Consider the following 23040-nt stretch of genomic DNA (forward strand, 5'->3'; position numbering starts at 1 on the left):
ATTTTCTACTTCAGGGTCCATAGGGTATCCACAGGATACCTTGGGGATGTCCCAAAGCAGTATCCTTTAAGGGTGGGGACGCTCCTGTGCTGAAAGGAGAATCTGCCGCCCGAAGGAAGCATCCTGAGAGGCAAAGGTGTAAAACGCATAATACCTCACAAAGGTATGGACAGAGGACCACGTAGCAGCCTTGCAGATCTGGACTGCAGAGGCACCACGTCGAGCTGCCCACGAAGGACCCACAGACCTAGTGGAATGAGCCTTCACAGAAGGAGGAACCTGCAGGCCTTCATAAAGATAAGCTTCAGAAATAGCCATACGGATCCAGGCTGCCAAAGTTTGTTTTGAAGCAGGCCAACCCTTTTTATGGAAGCCATAGAGGACAAACAAGGCGTCCGACTTCCTAAACAAAGAAGTGCGGTCAACATAAATCCGTAAGGCCCGCACAACATCCAAAGTGGCCTCACCCACTGAAAGGCCGGGTGAGTTAAAAGCTGGAACAACTATTTCCTCGTTAACATGAAACTGGGAAACAACTTTGGGAAGAAAATCAGGACGAGTGCGTAGCACTGCCCTGTTCCCATGAAAAATCAAGAAAGGGGGTCTACAAGAGAGAGCCCCTAAATCAGAAACACGTCTGGCCGAAGCTATGGCCAGAAGGAAAACAGTCTTAGCTGTAAGCCATTTAAGATCCACTGAGCCCAGTGGTTCAAACCGCGGTCCTTGGAGAGCTCTCAGGACCACAGCCAAGTCCCAAGGCGCAACGGGTGGAACAAAAGGCGGCTGAATTCGCAGAACGCCCTGCATAAAGGTGCGTACATCAGGGATTGTAGCAATCAAACGGTGAAACCAGACAGACAGGGCAGAAGCCTGCACCTTCAAAGAAGCAAGGCGAAGCCCGTGGTCTAGTCCCGCTTGTAGGAAGGCGAGTACACGAGACAGACGAAACTCCCGCGGTGCATAACCTCTCGGTCGACACCACTGGAAGAACGTATGCCACACGCGATGGTATATTCTCGCGGAAGACGGTTTCCGAGCTCTTAGCATGGTTCGCACCACACAGCTGGAAAACCCCCTGGACCTTAACATGGCCGTCTCAACAGCCACGTCGTCAAAGACAGCCGAGTCAGGTCCGGGTGAAGACAAGGACCCTGTGACAGAAGGTGGGGTCGTAGCGGCAACCGCAGAGGACTGTCCACGGACAGACCCTGAAGGTCTGAGAACCAGTGCCGTCTGGGCCATGCGGGAGCTATCAACAGGAGCGTCCCTCCTTCCTGTTTGAATTTCCGGATTACCCGTGGAAGAAGGGAAACCGGAGGAAAGAGGTAAGCAAACCGGAACGTCCACCGGACGGACAGAGCATCCACCAGAGACGCCTTTTCATCTCTTGTGCGAGACCCGTACACCGGCAACTTGTTGTTGTGCCGTGACGCCATGAGGTCGATCTCTGGAAGACCCCACCTGTCCACCAGCAGTTGAAAAACGTCCGGGTGCAGGGACCATTCCCCTGGATGAACGTCCTGGTGACTGAGAAAGTCCTCCTCCCAGTTTAGCACTCCCGCGATGAAGACAGCTGATATGGCCGGAAGATTGCGCTCCGCCCATATCAGGATCCGAGACACCTCTACGAGAGCCGCCCGACTTCGGGTTCCTCCTTGCCGGCTTATGTAGGCCACGGTGGTAGCGTTGTCCGACTGGACCTGCACTGGGTGACCTCGGAGAACCCGATGTGCCTGCTGGAGAGCATTGAAAACCGCTCGGAGTTCCAAGATGTTTATTGGAAGCTCTGCTTCTGTCGGAGTCCACCTGCCCTGGAACAAGTGTGGACCCGAGACCGCTCCCCAGCCCCGAAGACTGGCGTCCGTTGTTAACAGGACCCAATTCGCCACCCAGAACGGACGACCCCTGTTGAGATGGGTCGTCTGCAACCACCAGGCTAGAGACAGGCGAACCTCCGGAGTGAGCACCAGCGTTTGGGACTTCAGACTCTTGAGGCAGTCCATTCCACTTGGACAGGATCAGGTGCTGCAGAGGTCTGGAGTGAAACTGGGCATATTCCACCATGTCGAATACCGACATCATGGAGCCCAGTAACCTCATTGCCGAGTGCAGAGACACCCGGCGGCTCTGCAGACAACTGCGCACCCTCGACTGTAAGGCAGAGATCTTTTCCCCCGTCACAAAGATCCGTTGCTGTCCCGAGTCCAATAAGGCTCCGAGATGCAGAATCCGCTGAGACGGGATCGGGGTGGACTTCTGCCAGTTTATCAACCAGCCGTGCCGTTGCAGTAGCGCAATGGTCAGGTCCAAGTGGCGCAGAGGGAGCTCCGGAGATCCTGCCACTAAGAGAAGGTCGTCCAAGTACGGCAACATGCGGACTCCCTCCAGCTGCAGGGAAGCCGCCATGACCGCCATCACCTTGGTGAAAACACGTGGTGCTGTCGCCAGGCCAAAAGGTAACGCCCGGAACTGAAAGTGGTCGCTGCGTATTGCAAACCTGAGGAACTGCTGATGGCGCAAAAGAATAGGGACATGCAGGTAAGCGTCCTGTATGTCCAATGACACCATGTAGTCCCCAGGTTCCAGCGCCAGAATGATGGACCGAAGGGTCTCCATCCGAAACTTCGGCACCCGCAAAGACTTGTTGAGAGCTTTGAGGTTGAGAATCGGACGAAACGACCCATTGGGTTTCTGCACCAAAAAGAGATTGGAATAGAAACCCTGGCCCCTCTGGGAGAATGGAACAGGCACTATAACTCCAGCCTGGAGCATAGTGTGCAAGACCTTCCGCAGCTCCGTGGCCTTGTTCCGGTCTGATGGTAGACCCGTGGTGAAGAATCGAGCCGGGGGTCTGTGCCGGAAGGAGAGGGCATACCCGTGTGAGACCACCTCGAGAACCCAAGTGTCCGTCGTGGTGACCGACCAACACCGGGCGAACTGCAGCAGGCGGCCTCCCACTTTGGGATCCCCCAAAGGGAGGCCCGGACCGTCAGGCCGCAGGCTTGTCATCTGGCTTAGGAGCCGGACGTCTGGTACTCCAGGCCTGCTTCCGGGGCTTGGCCGATTTCTTGGGGCCAGCCTGTCGGGGAAAGCACTGTGCTTTAGGCCTACCCTGGGCCCTATAAGGCCAAAAGAACGACTTACCTGAACCGGAAGAAACTGCAGCCGACGGGAGACATGCCGATTTGGCTGCCGCCAGCGTGGCTACAATTTTGTCCAGGTCCGGACCAAAGAGAACTTCTCCGTTAAAAGGCAACACTTCCAAAACCTTTTTGGAATCCGCGTCCGCCTTCCAAGATCGCAACCACAATGTGCGACGAGGAGCTACAGCTGCCCGAAGAAATTCGAGACGCCAGGGTACTAATATCCAAGGCCGCTTCGTTGATATAAGTGGCTGAATCCCGGAGATTGCCGATCAATTCCGTCTGCTCAGCCGAACAGTCGGAATCGAGGGATGCCTCCAACGTATCAGCCCAGCGCTCCATAGTTCTGGCAACCCAGCAAATGGCCATAGCCGACCGCGCTGCCCCCACCGCAAGGGAATAGACGGACTTCAGGCAGATCTCCACCTTGCGGTCCGTAGCATCCTTAAGGGAGGACATGGATGGCATGGGTAATGTGGCACTATGGACAAGGCATGTCACATGAGAATCCACCTGTGGAGGGGACTCCCACTCGGCAAAATAATTGTCCGCAAACGGATACGCCACTGCTAAACACCTTTGAGGTTGATATCTTTTGCCTGGCTGTTTCCACGCTTCCTCTAGATGGTCAACTAATTGCCCCGAAAGAGGAAACACTGTGGTATCTCCTTTAACATCCTTGAAAAAGGCGTATTTGGACTTTGATACTGGAGGCTCCTCATCCTCAATAACTAAAGCAGTACGGACTGCACGAATAAGGTCAGGTATATACACCTTAGACTTAGCTTCCGACTCTTTAGGACGGGGAGGTTCCTGGTCAGAAAGATCCAGAATCTCCCCATCATCGGACGTCCCGTCGTCATCCTCATAAGGAGCAGACAGAGACGCCACCGGCCGCTTGTGAGGCCGCATCACAGACTCCCCTTGCAACACTTCTGACAACTGCTGTACAGAGCTTGTTAACGAATTAACCCACGCAGGCTCATGAGAGACCTGAGGAGGGGAAATAGGGAGACTGTGGGGTACCATCAATTGTCTTAGGAAACCCTGCATGGGTGACGACACCACTGACTGCTGGGACAAACCCATCTGAGTGAAGGCAGGCTGCGGAGCTAACTGGCCCACGAGGGTTGTAAGCGCTTTGGCAAAACAAGCCCAGGGCGGCTCCTGAACCGGAGCCGTGACCGTAATCGGTCGCGTCAATGAATAACACCGTCGACATAGTCCTTCCGCACTACTGTCCCCCTCCGCTATAGGTACCTTGCATGTAGTACATAAAAGCTGGAGAGGAAAATCACTTTCAGATATAATGGTAAGTATGTGACCCCTCTCACTGATACTCGTTAGTATAGTGTGAGACCACCCTGCAAGCACCGCACCGCAAGGGCTTTAGCAGAAAGAACAAGGACAGTTAAAATGCTGACAGATAGAAAATGAAAGTACAGGCAGCAGACGCTAGCATAGGTCACATACAATGCAAAGAAATCAATTCCTGCACTATCAGCGCTGATCCTCAACTACACAGACTCAGAGTCTGGTAGGACACAGCGCTGCATACACAGACCTTAATCCAACGGAGGAGAGGTATGCAGGGGGACCCAGACCGCGATGCCACCGTTCATCAGCGTCCAGCAGCGCTCACCATGCTTCTTCCAAAGATGGCCACCGAGGAGCAGAGAGGAGGCCGGCCTGGGGGAGGAGCGCTGACACAGGACCAGTCAGCTAGAGCAGAGAGGGCTGTGTGCAGCGGGGGAGGCGCCGGCTGTGAGACAGGGAAGGCGCGCTCCCCTGGCATGCATTTAACCCCTGGGACGCCGCAGCGCTACCGCTCTGCCGCATTCCTGCTGTCTACCCAGGGGGGTAGTGGAAGCGCAGGTTAGAACCTGGCTCCACGCTGCAGCCAGTCCCCAGGGAGCCCCCTGCCTGGGGACTCTGGACCATGTGTTCAGCAGGGACCCACCGCTGGACCCCGCGGCTTACCTGCTGCCCCCTTGAATCCGGCCATGGTCCCAAACATCTGGGGTCACCGCTAGCTGTGACCCCAGATGCCTACCACCATCCCCGGATCAGTACCGGCGTTCTGGTACCGGCGGGGGTGTAGGGAAGACAGCATGAACGTCAGCACTGACTGTCCATGCTTTACATCCAGATGAGCAGCCACCGCTGCTTGTAGAAAACTTCAGGGGCCAATTCTAGCCCCCCTCTAAACAGGTGCATCCGACTCCGGCCAGGCACCAAATGAAACTGAGATGCCTTGGCTCGGGCGCGGGGTATAGGAGGGGGACCCTAGTGCATCCTGGGAGGCTGAAAACTTAACTCTATGGTGCCCGATGCCTGACGTCATCACCTATACCCCAAGGTATCCTGTGGATACCCTATGGACCCTGAAGTAGAAAGATCAAATTCTCAATTAGTAGATAATCAGCGCAGACTGGTTCCGTTTTTTATGGTTATGTTCTATTTTTACTATAGGCTTTGTATGTCTCTTCCTGATTATTAAGACTGAAATTCCCCAAGGTCTGAAAGGTGCTTTTTTCAAATAAAGTTAGTACTGTATTTAATTTATCATGATCCATTGTGTATTTGGTGAGGCCGCACAATGTATGCAGCTCCGCACAATGTATTAGACAAACAAGTGCTAACATTATAAGATAGCAGGGACAAAGCCGCTGCCCTGAGTGAGTTAATCTAAAGCTGGGTACACACTGGAGCGGCGGGCATTCGTTCCGACATCAGAACGAATACCCTTGAACGGGAATTACCCGTACACACTTGAACGAGTTAATGAATAACGGACTGTTCCCTCCTCCATTAACATACCACAGGTCACTAGTGATATGTGCAGCGCATCAAACCTAGCGACAACGGGAGCGTGCAATCACCCATACACACTGAGCGATGTAGGCAATTTGTCATTACGAAACGGAACTTCAGTGTGTACCCAGCTTAATAGGAAAGATAGTGAATTTAACAATGGTCAACAGGGGTGAACTTTTATAAGCAGGGAGTACAGTGAATGTATGGCGCACTCTGACAGTGTTTTATAAATATTGTATAAAAGGCAATTTGTAGTACAGGCTCACAGACAAAAAGATATTTTCTCCTTCCTTCATTAAACTAGAATGTAGATGGCATTAGGCATGAAAGCAGTGATGCCAGGGATGTAAGAAGATATATTATAAAATCTCTCTATACCTAGTGTTACCTCATAGCAGATGTTGACCCTGGGTGCAGGAGGAGCGCAGAGAGAGACAGATGTGACACACAGCACACACCTAACTTCCCAGCAGCTTTCATAGCTAGTGCAGGAGTTCTCCAGCAAGGAAAATTCTCACTTCCTTCCCCATTAGAGCTCGGTGACAGCTATGAGGTAATGGTGGGACACCCATCCACGTGCTACACAAGGTTCTTCAAGGTTGGGGTCTGAGGGCCTGATTCAGAGCCGGATGCTATTTGCGGACGGTCGTTCCAAAAAAGGGGCCGGCTATTTAAATTGAGCGCTCGCTCTTTGCGGTTTGTTGACGCCTCTATGTCTGAGCGAGCGAACGAAAAATGCGCTCGCTATTTTGTAAAGACGCCCCTTTGCCGTTCGCAACACACGTCATCTCCGGTATTTATTAGATTAATCGGGTACATCGAAAGGCATCTGAACTGCACGCAGTGCTTGTGGTAGGTTTTTCTTACCGCTATCACTGCGAGCAGTTCAGGCTAAAAGACAACCAAGTGACGTGGTCGATGACGCTCCTTTACAATTATGCACTCCCATTAAACGCCCTTTTGACCGTTTGGCACGCCTGCGTTCGGATCTCCACTCCCCCGTTTTCAAGCACCTTCCCCTGTTACCACCCACAAACGGTACATTCTGTAAATCAAATTAGCAGCCCCTAACTGTTTTGCGAGCGCACGATTTCTTACCGCAATGACTTGTTTGCGCATGCGCATTATGGCCCATACGCATGCGCAGTTGTGCGACCATCGCTCAGAGCGAACGAGCGGCCGCTTACGAGCGGCTCTGAATCAGGCCCTGAGTCTCATGGCAAATAACCCCCGTAACCAATTTGTAGCTCCTTCAGCTGTGTCAATGTTATGTAAAGCTGCACTAGAGCTCCTGGAAGCAGGACTTACTTGGGGGACAGCTCCAATAAATCAATGGACTTGGTCTTCAGCTCGCCACCTTTTTCATATTCCAAAATAATTCCTGTAGAAAATAACCCCAAAATCAAACAAGATCCGTTTTATACAACTAAGTCAGAATGAATACAATAAATAATAATAACAATGAACCTCATCATAACAATATCCATGTCGACTGATGTAGCAATTAATTTAGCTGATCTTCTACTTATGTTTTTGTATTGTAGCTGTGCAGCGTTTTCCCATCACAATTAGTCTAATTAATGGGCGGAAAGGTTCTCTAGGAATCAGGGACTTTGCAACCAAGTGACTTGCCCAGCGGGACCCAACCGCAGACCTGTCTCATGGTAACTGTAATTACTGCTACTGGAAAGCTTGCTGTTATTCATATAGAGAACAGGGCGATGGCCTAATGTACAGAACTCTCATAATGTATTGTTACCTGTTTTTTCAGCTTTCAGTTTTATATCTTTTTACATCCACTGTCTATAGAGCTTGTGCCATGTTTCAAATGCAGGAATCAATGTTACACATTGCAGATACTGGATACTGCACTGAAGTGATGTGCGATCGGGTGAGACAGGTTTGCAGAGCCTTTCCTGTCATACTTAGGTATACTCTAATATTTTTCTTATAATTTTTATAGTCAAAACTTTGAAGAAAAATATTATAAATATCTTCTTTGTATTATTCTAATCATTATAGGCACTGCCTCCACTGTCAATATTTTCCGCACATCCCTGATCAAAACGCAACAAATTTCCATCACTATATACTGCTGCACCTTTGTATAATGCCCACATGTACCCTCGGGTGCATATACTGTATGTATGTGTAAATCTGGCTCTGATCCTAGCCAGTGCCTCCCCAGCATTTACCTTACTGTATGTCACTGCTGCACTGCTAAGTGTACTATAAGTAATGATGATATATTTAATAACTCAAGTAAGAGTCAGTAATTTCAACTAAACTACAGTACAACATATAATATACACCCATCAGCCATAATATTAAAACCATTGACAATGGCACCTGTCAATGGTTGGAATATGTTAGGCAGCAAGTGAACAGTCATTTCTTGTAGTTGATGTGTTTTGGAAGCAGGAAAAATGGGCAAGTGTAAGGACCTGAGCAACAAGGGCCAAATTGTGATGGCTAGACGACTGGGTCAGAGCATATGAAAAACAGCAGGTCTTGTCGGGTGTTCGCACTATGCAGCGGTACTACCTACCAAAAGTGGTCCAAGGAAGGGCAACTAGTGAACAGGTGACAGGGTCATGGGCGCCCAAGGCTCATTGATTGCACGTTGGGATTGACGACTAGCCTGTCTGGTCCAGACCCAAAGAAGAGCTACCGTAGCACAAATAGCTTTAAAAGTTACTGGCTATGATAGGAAGATGTCAGATCACACTGTGCATCACAGCTTGCTGCTTATGGGGCTACGTAGCTGCCGATGCGTCAGAGTGCCCATGCTGACCCTGTCCATTGCCAAAAGTAGCTACATCAGAACTGGACCATGGAGCAATGGAGAAGGTGTCCTTGTCTGATGAATCAAGTTTTCTTTTACATCATGTGGACAGCTGGGAGCGTGTGCCCCATTTACCTGGGGAAGAGATGCCACCAGGATGCACTATGGGGAGAAGGCAAGCCTGCATAGGTAGTGTGATGCTCTGGGCAATGTTCTGCTGGGAAACAATGGGTCCTGGCATTCATTTGGATGTTATTTTGACATCTACTACCTACCTAAACATTGTTGCTGACCAAGTACACCCCTTCATGGCAACGGTATTCCCTGATGGCAGTGGCCTCTTTCAGCAGAATAATGCTCCCTGCCACACTGCAAACATTGCTCAGTTATGGTTTGAGGGACATAACAAAGAGTTCAAGATTTTGAATTTGTCTCCAAATTCCTCAAATCTCAGTCTGATCGAGCATGTGGGATGTGCTGGAAAAACAAGTCCAAACTATGTAAGCCCCACCTAACAACTTACATGACTTAAAGGATCTGCTGCTAAGGTGTTGGTGCCACATAACACAGGACACCTTCAGAGCTCTTGTGGAGTCAATATCTCAACGGGTCAGAGCTGTTTTGGCGCCACGAAGGGGACCTACACAGTTTTAAGCAGGTAGATTTAATAACACAAAAAAAAAAATGTATTGTCATCATGAATGCAAGAGATGGGTGTGGCACCATATGTGTGGCCGGTAAGGGATGGGGGGAGATGTGCTTTGGTCCCGCATTCACTTGAATAGGATAGGCTACACAGCAGTCTGTGCACAAGGCACACAGTGACATTGGTGTGAGTGGTGGGTGAATAGGATAGGCTACATAGCAGTCTGTGCACAGGACACACAGTGACATTGGTGTGAGTGGTGGGAGGCGCTGCTAACAACAGTCTGTATAGCGCTGCTGGTCACGTGGGTCACTCCCGCCACAGGGCCCCTATGCACAGCAATATAACTAGAACACCTCAAATATAAACTATGTTGGCAGAAGCGATTTCTACGTGGGCAATGCCGCGAGTAACAGCCAGTCCAACATGAATATGAAGATTAACCAAACAGAGAAAAGAAAAATGTTTTAACTGGGACATGCTGGAGTATACTGAAACCAAACTAAAAGTATTATTTTTACTGTACTTTCATTAAAATAGTATATTCACACCAATATTTCAGAAGCAAAATATAAAAAGATAAGTGAAGACAGTGATTATTTGTGAAATAAAATAATTAAAATTGACAGATGGACAAAAATTATCAACAAAAAATATATTGCCTTTATTATTTTAGAATCGCATCATGTTTAGAAGTTATTGTAATAATCTGTATTTCTGCATGACTTATGTAACTCGCCTATTATAAAAAATCCTAAATGCTGGTAATACCAAAGATATCTCCTGCATTAGGCAAATGAAAGCTTTAGACTGCAGTCCCCACTTTTGTCAGAAGCGCTGTTTTGGCAAGAAAGCACTGTTAAATTGCTTTAATAAATCGGAGCAAAACAATGCAAAATAGATTGTTATTTTGGGAAAAACCCCAGATAAATAATATTTTATCTATAATTATAATCCGATTAAACACCCAATTCATCCATGGCTAATGTAAGGCTGCAGACAGAGCCAGCCCTCATGCTGGGTACACACTAGATGATATGCAGAAGATATGTCGTCCGCAAAGGTGGATCAGACGATATGTCGTTCACTCGTCCAGTGTGTACAGACTATGAGGTCTATTTACTAAGCAGTGTTAGGAGACAGAGTGAAAAGTGATAAGGTGCCAGCCAATCAACTCCCAACTGTCATTTTTCAAACACAGTGAGATGGCAGTTAGGAGCAGATTGGCTGGCACCTTATCACTTTTCACTCTGTCTCCTAACACTGCTTAGTATATAGACCCCTATGTCACTGATGATGCGCGCTCCCAAGCATCGTCAGCGACATTGCATGCATTCAGCTCCGACGTGCGAATGCAGCATGGTCTGATCTGTTATAAACAAATATCATTGAAATATGTCTGGTATAAAGTAAATTTAAATTCACTACAGGTGTACGTGTGATCATCTCAGTAACATCCTCCAGCTGAGGGTGGCAATGATCGTTTACTGTGGAAGTTCACTTTATAATATGATATCTGCGTAGTGCAAGAGACCAGTCACTGTTAGAGTATATTCTCTTACAAACCAATGTGGGAGATAATATTTCTGTACTTCAGTGTTAGCTTTGCGTGGATCTAACAGCGATCCCCATAGTTAACAATTATCGAGCCAAATGTATCAAGAGGAGATAACCCCTTTCTCAGCCATTTTTGATGGAAAAAGAGGTTATCAAAATTTAACGAGAGCCATGCCATTCAAAAATCCGATTTCTCCAGCAGTGCCAAACATTTGGGGGCCTATTCGTTAATAATAATTTGTGTGATATTCCCTGAAAACCAATGATTTCGGGCGGGGTTCTCACAAATAAATATCCCCTATAGGTTTCTATGGGGGCCTACTTTTTTGGAGAATATACCAAGCTACGGAAAGCAATCTCAAGATGGCGTTAGCCACTGCAGCCTATGCGCTACTTTGCATAAGCGTTACCGGGAGACGGATATGTAGGATCCCTCCCCAGCACTCACCAGTTGCGTATGCGCGGTCAGCAGTGCGCACGGCTCCCGAAGAAGTGAATGGAACGCTAATGCAATCACTCCAACTTCTTACACACCACAGGGCTGGGCGAACATTTATTTCTTATTGCCGTGAATAGCGGTGATAAGAAATTATAATTATCATGTCTAGGACCCGATAATTAATAAATATGCCCCCGTGTGTTTTTACAGCTGCCATAGCGGACTTGTCAAAAAACATAACGTCATCTGTCCTTCTGTCTATGCTCATTGTTATGCACATATGCAGCTTTATATGCTGTCGTATGTGAAGTCTCTCTCTCTCCATATATTTCTCCCTCACGCTCTCCCTCAAATCCTCTCTGTCTAACTCTCTCTCTTTCTCCCTCCCTCCCTCGCTGTCTCTCCATCACTCTCTCTCCATCACTCTCTCTTTCTCCCTCCCTCGCTGTCTCTCCATCACTCTCTCTCTCCCCCCCTTCTCTATCTCTTCATCACTCTCTCTTTCTCCCTCCCTAAGTCACTGTCTACTTTTGACTATCTCTGTCCCTCCCTCCCTTGCTAACTCTCCCTCTCTCTCCTTAACTCTCTCTCACTCTATCGCTGTCTCTCCGTCACTCTCTCTCTCTCTGCCTCTCTTAGAGGTCTATTAATTATGTAAATTAACATTCTTACTCGCGGCGAGCACCAGAGCATTTCATCATTGCTCTGGCGTGGAGACAGCTGATCCGAATATCAGCTGTCTCCCCAAACAGTATCACTGCTCCTTTCAGAGCAGTGAAACTTAACACTGGCGAGTCTGACTCTGCAGTGCTAACGCGCCTGCGTGACCTAGAACTAGGGTTCACACAGGCACACAAAGCCCTGGTGTCTGGCAAAAGGAGCCGGACAGTGCCGGAGGATCCGAAAGGATCCCTCTTCGCAACACAGGACTTCTTCCCATAGGGAAGGAGCGGGGTGAGTGCCGTTTGCTGGAGCGATCGACATCTGAAGATGGCGAATGCTCCCACAGTCAAGCTCTGAAAATATTGTATTTTCGGAGCTTGATGAATTTAGATCCCCATACACTACGGGCCACATCGAGACGATCAGGGAGTGAAAGGTAAGCAGGAGATATCTGTGATACTAGTGTATGGGGACAGCGGGCCACATCGGGACGATTAGGGAGTGAAAGGTAAGCAGGAGATATCTGTGATACTAGTGTATGGGGACAATGGGCCATTCTGGGAGAGAAAGGTAAGTAGGAGATATCTGTGATACTAGTGTATGGGGACAGCGGGCCACATCGGGATGATTAGGGAGTGAAAGGTAAGCAGGAGATATCTGTGATACTAGTGTATGGGGACAGCGGGCCACATCGGGACGATTAGGGAGTGAAAGGTAAGCAGGAGATATCTGTGATACTAGTGTATGGGGACAATGGGCCATTCCGGGAGAGAAAGGTAAGTAGGAGATATCTGTGCTACTAGTGTATGGGGACTACAGGCCACATTGGGACGATTCAGGACTGAAAGGTAAGTAGGAGATATATGTGATACTAGTGTATGGGGACAGCTGGCCATCCTGGGAGAGAAAGGTAAGCAGGAGATATCTGTGATACTAGTGTATGGGGACAGCGGGCCATTCCTCAAGAGAAAGGTAAGCAGGAGATATCTGTGATACTAGTGTATGGGGACAATGGGCCATTCCGGGAGAGAAAGGTAAGTAGGAGATATCTGTGATACTAGTGTATGGGGACATCGGGCCATTCCACCAGAGGAAGGCAAGTAGGAGATATCTGTGATACTAGTGTATGGGGGCATCGGGTCATTCCGCGCGAGACGGGTAAGCAGGAGATATCTGTGATACTAGTGTATGGGGACAATGGGCCATTCCGGGAGAGAAAGGTAAGTGGGAGATATCTGTGATACTAGTGTATGGGGACAATGGGCCATTCCGGGAGAGAAAGGTAAGTAGGAGATATCTGTGATACTAGTGTATGGGGACAACGGGCCATTCCGGGAGAGAAAGGTAAGTAGGAGATATCTGTGCTACTAGTGTATGGGGACTACAGGCCACATTGGGACGATTCAGGACTGAAAGGTAAGTAGGAGATATATGTGATACTAGTGTATGGGGACAGCTGGCCATCCCGGGAGAGAAAGGTAAGCAGGAGATATCTGTGATACTAGTGTATGGGGACAGCGGGCCATTCCTCAAGAGAAAGGTAAGCAGGAGATATCTGTGATACTAGTGTATGGGGACAATGGGCCATTCCGGGAGAGAAAGGTAAGCAGGAGATATCTGTGATACTAGTGTATGGGGACAATGGGCCATTCCGGGAGAGAAAGGTAAGTAGGAGATATCTGTGCTACTATTGTATGTGGACTACAGGCCACATTGGGACGATTCAGGACTGAAAGGTAAGTAGGAGATATATGTGATACTAGTGTATGGGGACAGCTGGCCATCCCGGGAGAGAAAGGTAAGCAGGAGATATCTGTGATACTAGTGTATGGGGACAGCGGTCATTCCGGGAGAGAAAGGTAAGCAGGAGATATCTGTGATACTAGTGTATGGAGACAGCGGTCATTACGGGAGAGAAAGGTAAGTAGGATATATCTGTGATACTAGTGTATGGGGACAGCGGGCCACATCGGGACGATTCAGGAGAGAAAGGTAAGTAGGAGATATCTCTGTGATACTAGTGTTTGGGGACAGCGGGCCACAAAGGGATGATTCAGGAGAGAAAGGTAAGTAGGAGATATCTGTGATATCTCCTGCATTACTTTTTTGATGAATGGCCCCAGCGGCGTATCTACCTATTGGCTTAGATGGCACTTGCCAGGGGCACCAGCCAATGGGGGGTCGCCATCCAGCGCTAAAACAAAAAAAGCAGCCGTCGGCTGGTTAGTTTTCTATCATGCCAGGGAACTGTGAAACAACAGCAGCGTGATGTGAGCAGCCTAAGCCCGTCCTCCCTCCTCCCTGACGTGTGTGTGTGTGTGTACGTACTGCGGCTGCAGGGCTCACTGATTTAGCAGACAGGCAAGAGGCAGCGTCTGCTCTCTGTGTCGGTCACAGGCAGAAGCTTCTACTTCTATATCACAACACAGCAAATCCTCCTCCCCAATGCATAAAACTGGCTGGCAGCAAAGTGTTAAAAACATAAATTACAGTACTTGAAGTTGTCTCGTCTCTGTCCTCTTTGTCACTCGTCCACCACACCCCACGCTGATTGGACGAGGTCCAATGGTGGGGGTGGGACAAACTTTAAATGACAGGCTACTGGACAAATGATTGTCGGTATAGGGTTAGGTGACTGGTGAGTGGACTTCTCTTGTATGTACACAGGAAGGGAAGTAGAAAGGAATTATGCGTTCCACCTGCACATGGATTCTACTTCCCTATGCTGAGTCTGCATGCTGTATCTGATTAGACAAGCAGCCTGCCAGCCAGGGAGACCAACAACCAGCACCAGCCAAGGAGCCCAGCAGCCTGCTTACCAGTGACAGGGACCAGCAGTCTTCCAGCCCACCAGAGACCTGCCAGCAATCTGCAACCCAAGTAAATGGAGTGGGTAGCCCCTGATAACTTTGTCCATATAGGCAGCCCCAGCGGGGTACGAGCTGAAATGTGACCTGTTTGGGCACCCAAACATCACTTTTCGCGGTCGCGCCTAGCACTTTGGTCGAGGGAAGCTGATTAACGCGGCAAAACCCGACCACTTTGGACGCGATCAGCGTGAAAAACTGCAATAATTGAATAGCGCCTTGCGATCTCCCGTCACTTTAGACGGGAGATTGGGCGCACTATAACAATTTAATACCGCCCATAGTGTAGTATGGGGGATGAGCAGGAGGGTAACGGGATAAGGAGTTTGTGCAGTAGTTCGTTTCCCGTGTGCCTGTTATTTATAGCAGCCCCAGATAGCTTCATAAAGAGTTTTAGTTCTTTCAAAACTGATTACTTTTGTTTTTATTTGCAAATATTTAAGTTATAATCCGAAGGTTTCATTATTCCTATAAAAAGGAGGGGGGGTGGGGCGCCGGTCCCTTACTTTGCCAGGGGCACGCGGACCCCTAGATACACCCCTGAATGGCCCCAAAACTTAATTTCTACAAAAGCAGGTAAAAACGTTTTGTAGAAGTTAAGTGATAATAACTAGACCCCTTACTACTTACTCTCTACTTTTATCTTTCCTTCCCTTGTTAACTCCCTTTCTTCCCCTTCCATAAGTTGCTGGCTCAGCGCTAATACACATGAAACCCCCTGACATTGCAGTACAGAACACAGATGTCTCTGGTATGTATAATACGCCAGACACAGTAAGTCCCTCACCTCACCTGGAGGAAAATACCGGAGCAGGAACCGCTTCAGCCGCATCTTGCAGACTCGTCTCTTTCTCCTCCCGGTGCTGACGTTACCATAGATACTGACAACATTTCCAGTGCGCAGGCGCGGGTGAGAGTGTGTCACGTGTAAGGGGCGGTGTCTGTGGCTGCGCTGCTCGCAGAGGTGCTGGTAATGTTACCATAGTGATCGCACGGTCTGCGCACTGTCTCTCAGTCACTCACATTCTTATTATTATTAGGTGGAGGCAGATGAATGGAAGTGAAAGTGATTTATAATGTGCCATGTCTCTTTTACAGACATGTTCAAGTTAACTTTTACCATATTACTAGTACATGATATAAATGATAAAATGTAGTTATAACTGTTACTGTACGTACCCTGATTCCTGCTGGGAGCACAGCTCTATTATTTTATGATGGACAGGGCTGGTTCTCCCGTTACGCATGGTACGCAGTTGCGTAAGGCGCCACATAGTGAAGGGCGCCACAGCTGCGTACCATGCGGGCCGCGGTGCAGACTGTGTCTGTGATACAGCTGCACCGCGTGTGTAGCGCTAACCGGATGGAGTTCGGTCAGCGCTACACAGCACAAACACACAGCCGCCGGCGCCGGCAGCTGTGTGTTTGCTTTAGCAGCTGATGAGAGTCAGACAGACTCTCATCGGCTGCTGCTCCCACTGCCAGAGCCGGACATCTTCCGGCTCCCAAAGTGGGTAATGGGAGTGACGTCACTCCCATAATGCAAAGCGGCGGACGGAGGAGCTGGTATCGGCGGCGGGACCAGGGGCGGGTTTCAGGTAAGTGTTTTTTTATTAATTTTCATTACGTCTCTACTGTGGGGGGCGGGGGAAGGTGGATCACTACTGGGGGCACTACAAGGGGGGAATACTACTGGGAGCACTACAAGGGGGGATTACTAGGGGGGGGAATACTGCTGTGGACACTACAGGGGGTAATACTACTGGGGGGCACTACAAGGGGGGAATACTGTGCACACTACAGGGGATAATACTACTGGGGGGCACTACAAGGGGGGAATACTACTGGGGACACTACAGAGGGTAATACTACTGGGGCACTACAGGGGTAATACTACTGGGGGCACTACAAGGGGGGATTACTACTGGGGATAATACTACTGGGGATACTACAAGGGGGTAATACTACTGGGGACACTACAGAGGGTAATACTACTGGGGATACTACAAGGGGGTAATACTACTGGGGGCACTACAGGGGGTAATACTACTGGGGGCACTACAAGGGGGGATTACTACTGGGGACACTACAGGGGATAATACTACTGGGGATACTACAAGGGGGTAATACTACTGGGGATACTACAAGGGGTAATACTACAGGGGGTAATACTACTGGGGACACTACAGGGGGTAATACTACAGGGGGGGAATACTACTGGGGGCACTAGAAGGGAGGGGATTACTACTGGGGGCACTACAAGGGGGCGCTACTACTGGGAGCACTACAAGGGGAGATTACTACTGGGGGCACTACAGGGGGGAATACTACTAGGGGCACTACAAGGGGGGAGGAATACTACTGGGGGCACTACAAGGGGGGATTACTACTAGGGGCACTACAAGATGGAGCCATTTCTCCCACTAGAATAAATTATAGTGCAATGTATTTATATCTATGATTAAAATTGCATAGTTCCAATTAAAATAGTGAGTAAACAAATGAAAAATGGTAATGTAAAATCAGGCGGGTGTGGAAGATTCCAGCAAACAATAATGGTGCGTACACACGGTACGATCAGTCCAGGGGCGTTTTCAGAGAGGAGGGGGTCCGTGTGCAGCCTCCGTTTGGGCCCCCTCCTCTCTGACGGTGGCTCAGCAACACTGAGCGCTGTAGATTCTGGCTTCATGCCAGAATCTACAGCACATGCGCAGGGCTCCAGGAAAATGGCGTCCGCGCCTACTTTCCCGGGGACATCTTTTCTGCGCATTCGCAGATCACTGGGAAAATGTCCGCTGCCATTTTCCCAGTGAGAGTTTGCTGCTCTACAGCGCCGTTCCGGCGCTGCGGAGCCATGCTATAACCGAGCATGGCCATCTCACATGGGCTGTCCTATAGCGGAGAATGGTCATCGCACATGGGCTGTCCTATAACCGAACAGGGCCATCGCACATGGGCTGTCCTATAACCGAGCATGGCCATCGCACATGGGCTGTCCTATAACCGAGCATGGCCATCGCACATGGGCTGTCCTATAACCGAGCATGGCCATGGCACATGGGCTGTCCTATAGCCGAGCATGGCCATGGCACATGGGCTGTCCTATAACCGAGCATGGCCATGGCACATGGGCTGTCCTATAACCGAGCATGGCCATGGCACATGGGCTGTCCTTTAACTGAGCATGGCCATGGCACATGGGCTGTCCTTTAACAGAGCATGGCCATCGCACATAGGCTGTCCTTTAACCGAGCATGGCCATCGCACATGGGCTGTCCTATAACCGAACATGGCCATCGCACATGGGCTGTCCTATAACCGAGCATGGCCATCGCACATGGGCTGTCCTATAACCGAGCATGGCCATCTCACATGGGCTGTCCTATAACCGAGCATGGCCATCTCACATGGGCTGGCCTATAACCGAGCATGGCCATCGCACATGGGCTGTCCTATAACCGAGCATGGCCATCGCACATGGGCTGTCCTATAACCGAGCATGGCCATCGCACATGGGCTGTCCTATAACCGAGCATGGCCATCGCACATGGGCTGTCCTTTAACCGAGCATGGCCATCGCACATGGGCTGTCCTATAACCGAGCATGGCCATCGCACATGGGCTGTCCTATAACCGAGCATGGCCATCGCACATGGGCTGTCCTATAACCGAGCATGGCCATCGCACATGGGCTGTCCTATAACCGAGCATGGCCATCGCACATGGGCTGTCCTATAACCGAGCATGGCCATCGCACATGGGCTGTCCTATAACCGAGCATGGTTATTGCACAAAATGGGCTCTGATAAGAGCCTATCCTGATGGTCAGTAAGAAGTAAAGTTCTGCTGTCATTGCATACAGCATTAGCCCACCGTAGAGGGATTGCAAGATCCCTTTCTGGCAGGGCTCCTCCACTGAGGTTAGCGGACTAACATAGGACCTGATTCAGAGATATACGCTAACCGGATGTTTAGTGCACATCCCTGATGTTCTGTACTCTGCACATGCTCAGGTTCCATTGCGCATGTGCAGAATGAGTCCTGAGATACAGCACTCTGCCTGATTGACAGGTAGAATGGGGGCAGTGCAGGGGCCAGGCCCCGGACAGGCTGCTGTAAGTTTCAGCTACCACAGCCTGACCAAAGGGACAACAATCATAATCTATGGTGATCCAAGGTTTGCAGCTCTGGGGTCACATAGATTCAGCAAGGAGGTGTATGTTTCCTACAGACAACTCCTGCTGCATTTGAATTTTAGTCTGGAATTGAGTAACCACTTGTGTGCAGCTCTGCAATTCTGTCCATCTCTGAATAAGGCCCATGGTCTGAAGATGGAGATAGCCAAAGCAATTAAGCTCCTAAACCTAAGCTTTTTGGAGCTTATTACATAATGTCCCAATAGAAAACTATAGGGGCAGCTTGTGCGAGGGCTTGCGACTGGAAAACAGGAGATATGGGAGATATCTCGTGCTTACTACATTGTTACATTAGAGATTTGTGGGGATGGCGAGATGGGGGATAAGACTCGAGCACTGGAGAAATAACCTTATGAAGGTAGGTATGAAAAAGTATATGAGGATGATGGAATACTCCCGTGATAGATAACACTGTACAACAAATTAATACTTTTAATTTGTTTCCTTTCTAAAAATAGTCATACATAACTAATTTGAGGTCAAGAAAAACTAAAATGATTTCAGAATGTTTTTACTAGCTCTATTTTTTGAGCTACAATACTTGCACTATACTCCATGTACATTAGTAATATAGTCATAGTGAAAAGCTATTTTAAAATAATCTGATATTTTCTTGATAGAAAATAAATAACAGTTGTTTTAATTCAATCAATCACAAATAAGAACACAAAATGAAACAAACATACAGAATATGAAACAAACATACAGCATATGAAACAAACATACAGCATATGAAAGCACTATCTAATATAGTGGCCTATTCATGGGGGTGCTTTCTCTTTGCTTGTCGCTTGTACTCCTCTTCTGGGGCATCTCTTGTCACTGTCCAACAGTAGTGATCACCTACCCTGATATCTTTGTTCCATTGCTGAAATGTCTTGGTGGAATCACTCACTATGCTTGTCACTCAGTGCACCACACTTATCTTGTGTGGGTAATCCTGTGAATCGCATATATTTGAATAGGGGAGGGAACAAATAACTGATTCATTTAATTGGGTCATTAGGCCCCGCCCCCTCTGCACTGAACGCAGATTGCTGGTAAGATTCTCTCCATTCTGCCCACTTCACTAGGAATACCCCTACATCGTCATAAATGGGCTATATCTCAGAACTCAGAGCTAACAGAGTTTTAAATGTCATATTCATTCTTTGCATGCTGAAATCAATAAGAAGTAACTATTTTCACATCGGAAACATTTTCATTGTTGTGCAGTGTAAATGTACTAATAATATATATGATAACTGGTTCACAGAGCTGCTCCCATGAGAGTAGATAGAGTATGTAATGGTACAAGAGAACCAATAAGATGGTACTAGTGTGTTCATTCTAGGACCCTGCTCCTGTTAAAACCCATGTAGTTCCTCTTTCCTGCCGGGGGCGTCACTCTCTGCTCTGGTGCTTCCAGCACACAAACTGCTGAATATCAGCAATTTATTGCATTAGCTGAGTGTGCTAGAGCACCAAAGCAGAGAGCGACACCCCTGGCAGGATAGAGGAACTGTGACAGGTACAGGGTGCTTGAATGAAGACTCTTTGGTGGGTTCTAATTCATCATACATGTACGTAATCGCACAAAATTAAGACGTAACTTTTAATGTATTAGAAATAAAAAAATGTATATTTATAGAGAAGAGACAATACTCACATGGATATGACAATGGACATTACATCAATATAGAATTCGTAGCTCATTTTCAGAGGATTTAACCGGTCCTATAGTGCTGAAATAATACACTAGAATAAGACCTCTCTGATGTAGAGTTCTACTGTATTATAGCAATAATACGTCTGAAGTCAACACAACATAGTGATCATAACTAAATTATATCTTTGTCTGGAGAGAGTGTTCCAGATATCACAGAGTTGGGAAATGCCACTAGATCAGACCCTTATTCTGCATAATATTGCATGTGCTGAGCATTTGAAAAACTTAAATCAAAAAACAATCATGAACAATATAATATTCTGTAATGCATATAATCCAATCATGAAGGTCATCATATAGTAGTGTGTAAATACACCACCATCCCCCGGCGATAATGTATAAGGTATAAATTAGATATAATACAATAGGAGACGATCCTGAATAATAGTAATTAGCAGTCACCACGGCAGTATGGAAATAAATAGATCAATAATCCAAACAATTATGTGATATATAGCAAAATATTCAATCTCATACTTGGATATTAGATACCATGGGCTCTATTTACTACAATCCGCATTTGTAATGCAGATTGTAGTGCGATATTACCGACTGAATTCGCATTGTGAATTCAGGCAATATCACAGGGATTTACTACAAATCCCTTGCAGGGACAGAGCTAGCGAGAAAGCTCTGTCCCTGTGAATCCTCTCCGCACTCTAGTCACGATATTTTCGCAAAAAAATACTGTGACTAGTGCCCTGCGCATGCGCCGGCCGCTGCTGCTACCCCCCCCTGACACTATGCCCCGGACCGACGCTAAGCCCCGCCCCCCGCAATCGTGGACCCCCCCACCATCCCCCCCTCCCTTAATAGCACTTACCTGCAGTCATCGGTGCTCCGGTGATGTCTTCCATGCCTCCGGTCAGCTGATATCCCATACTGCACTGGGACCCGATCACCTGATGACCGGGCCGCAGTGCAGCATGGGAGACCAGCTGACCGGAGGGGAGTCATCATCGGAGCCCTGACCACCGGTCCATGGAGTCAGGTAAGTGAATTTTTTTTTTTACTATTTTTTTTTTTTGCAGTGATCAGCTTGCGGTCTGTTTAGACCACACAGCTCATCACTGGTGCCGATTATGGCTCTGCTCTCCACGTTAGAGCAGGGCAGGAGTCCGGTAACCGGGGGAGACCCTGGATAACGCCACCTCCAGGTGGTGTTATTATCACAGGGCTTTCCCCGGTATTTTTTTACAATTTATTTTTAGTAACTCTGGTCGGATCACATTTCCCATTACAATTATGGGAAATGCGATCTGGTTACTAAAAATAAGTGATACTTAGGGTTGGAGTAGAATTTTACGAATTCTACTCCTATTGCCCTTTAGTAACTGTAGGTGAAACTAAAATAATGTGAAAAGGGTGTAAAAACACCCTTTTTCACTTTATTTTAGTAAAAATAATGTTAATAAATAGAGCCCCATGTGAGAAAAACATGATTGGTTGGTACAATATAAGTAGAAACATGCATTGCAGAGAATATTAAATTGCAGTCAATTAATGAATTACTATGTGTATTATACTGCCTGTGTCCAGATAGAGATCAGCATGATCAGTACTTATCAGAAAGGGAGAGAGAGATACAGTGCTTCTGGAAAGTATTCATAGCGCTTCACTTTTTCCACATTTTATGTTACAGCCTTATTCCAAAATGGAATAAATTAATTTTTGTCCTCAAAATTCTACACACAATACCCCATAATGACAACATGTAAAAAGTTTTTTTGAGATTTTTGCAAATTTAATAAAAAAAATAAAAAAAAAATCACATGTACATAAGTATTCACAGCCTTTGCTATGAAGCTCAAAATTGAGCTCAGGTACATCTTGTTTCCACTGATCATCCTTGAGATGTTCGTACAGCTTATTTGGAGTCCACCTGTGGTAAATTCAGTTGATTGGACATGATTTTGAAAGGCATACACCTGTCCATATAAGGTCCCACACTTTACAGTGCATGTCAGAGCATAAACCAAGCATGAAGTCCAAGGAATTGTCTGTAGACCTCCGAGACAGGATTGTCTCGAGGCACAAATCTGGAGAAGGGTACAGAAAAATATCTGCTGCTTTGAATGTCCCAATGAGCACAGTGGCCTCCATCATCCGTAAATGGAAGAAGTTGGGAACCACCAGGAGTCTTCCTAGAGTTTGGCCAGCCGTCTAAACTGAACGATCGGGGGAGAAGGGTCCTAGTCAGGGAGGTGACCAAGAACCCG

General features: G+C 47.9%; 1 protein-coding gene across 1 annotated transcript in view; it reads right to left on the reverse strand.

Moving 5' to 3' along the window:
* DAW1 (dynein assembly factor with WD repeats 1) overlaps positions 1–15812 on the reverse strand; it is a 53722-nt gene extending 37910 nt beyond the window's left edge. The window contains exons 1-2 of the mRNA XM_088466824.1: positions 15710–15812; positions 7269–7341 (exon numbers count right to left, since the gene is read on the reverse strand). Of these exons, the coding sequence (XP_088322950.1) occupies positions 7269–7341; positions 15710–15749 (113 nt within the window). The 5' untranslated portion in view covers positions 15750–15812. The remainder of the gene's footprint in view (positions 1–7268; positions 7342–15709) is intronic.
* Positions 15813–23040: the final 7228 nt, after the last annotated feature.

Source organism: Taudactylus pleione, unplaced genomic scaffold (genome assembly GCF_031769625.1).
Source record: "Taudactylus pleione unplaced genomic scaffold, aTauple2 ptg000066l, whole genome shotgun sequence".
In the NCBI taxonomy this organism is placed as follows: domain Eukaryota; kingdom Metazoa; phylum Chordata; class Amphibia; order Anura; family Myobatrachidae; genus Taudactylus; species Taudactylus pleione.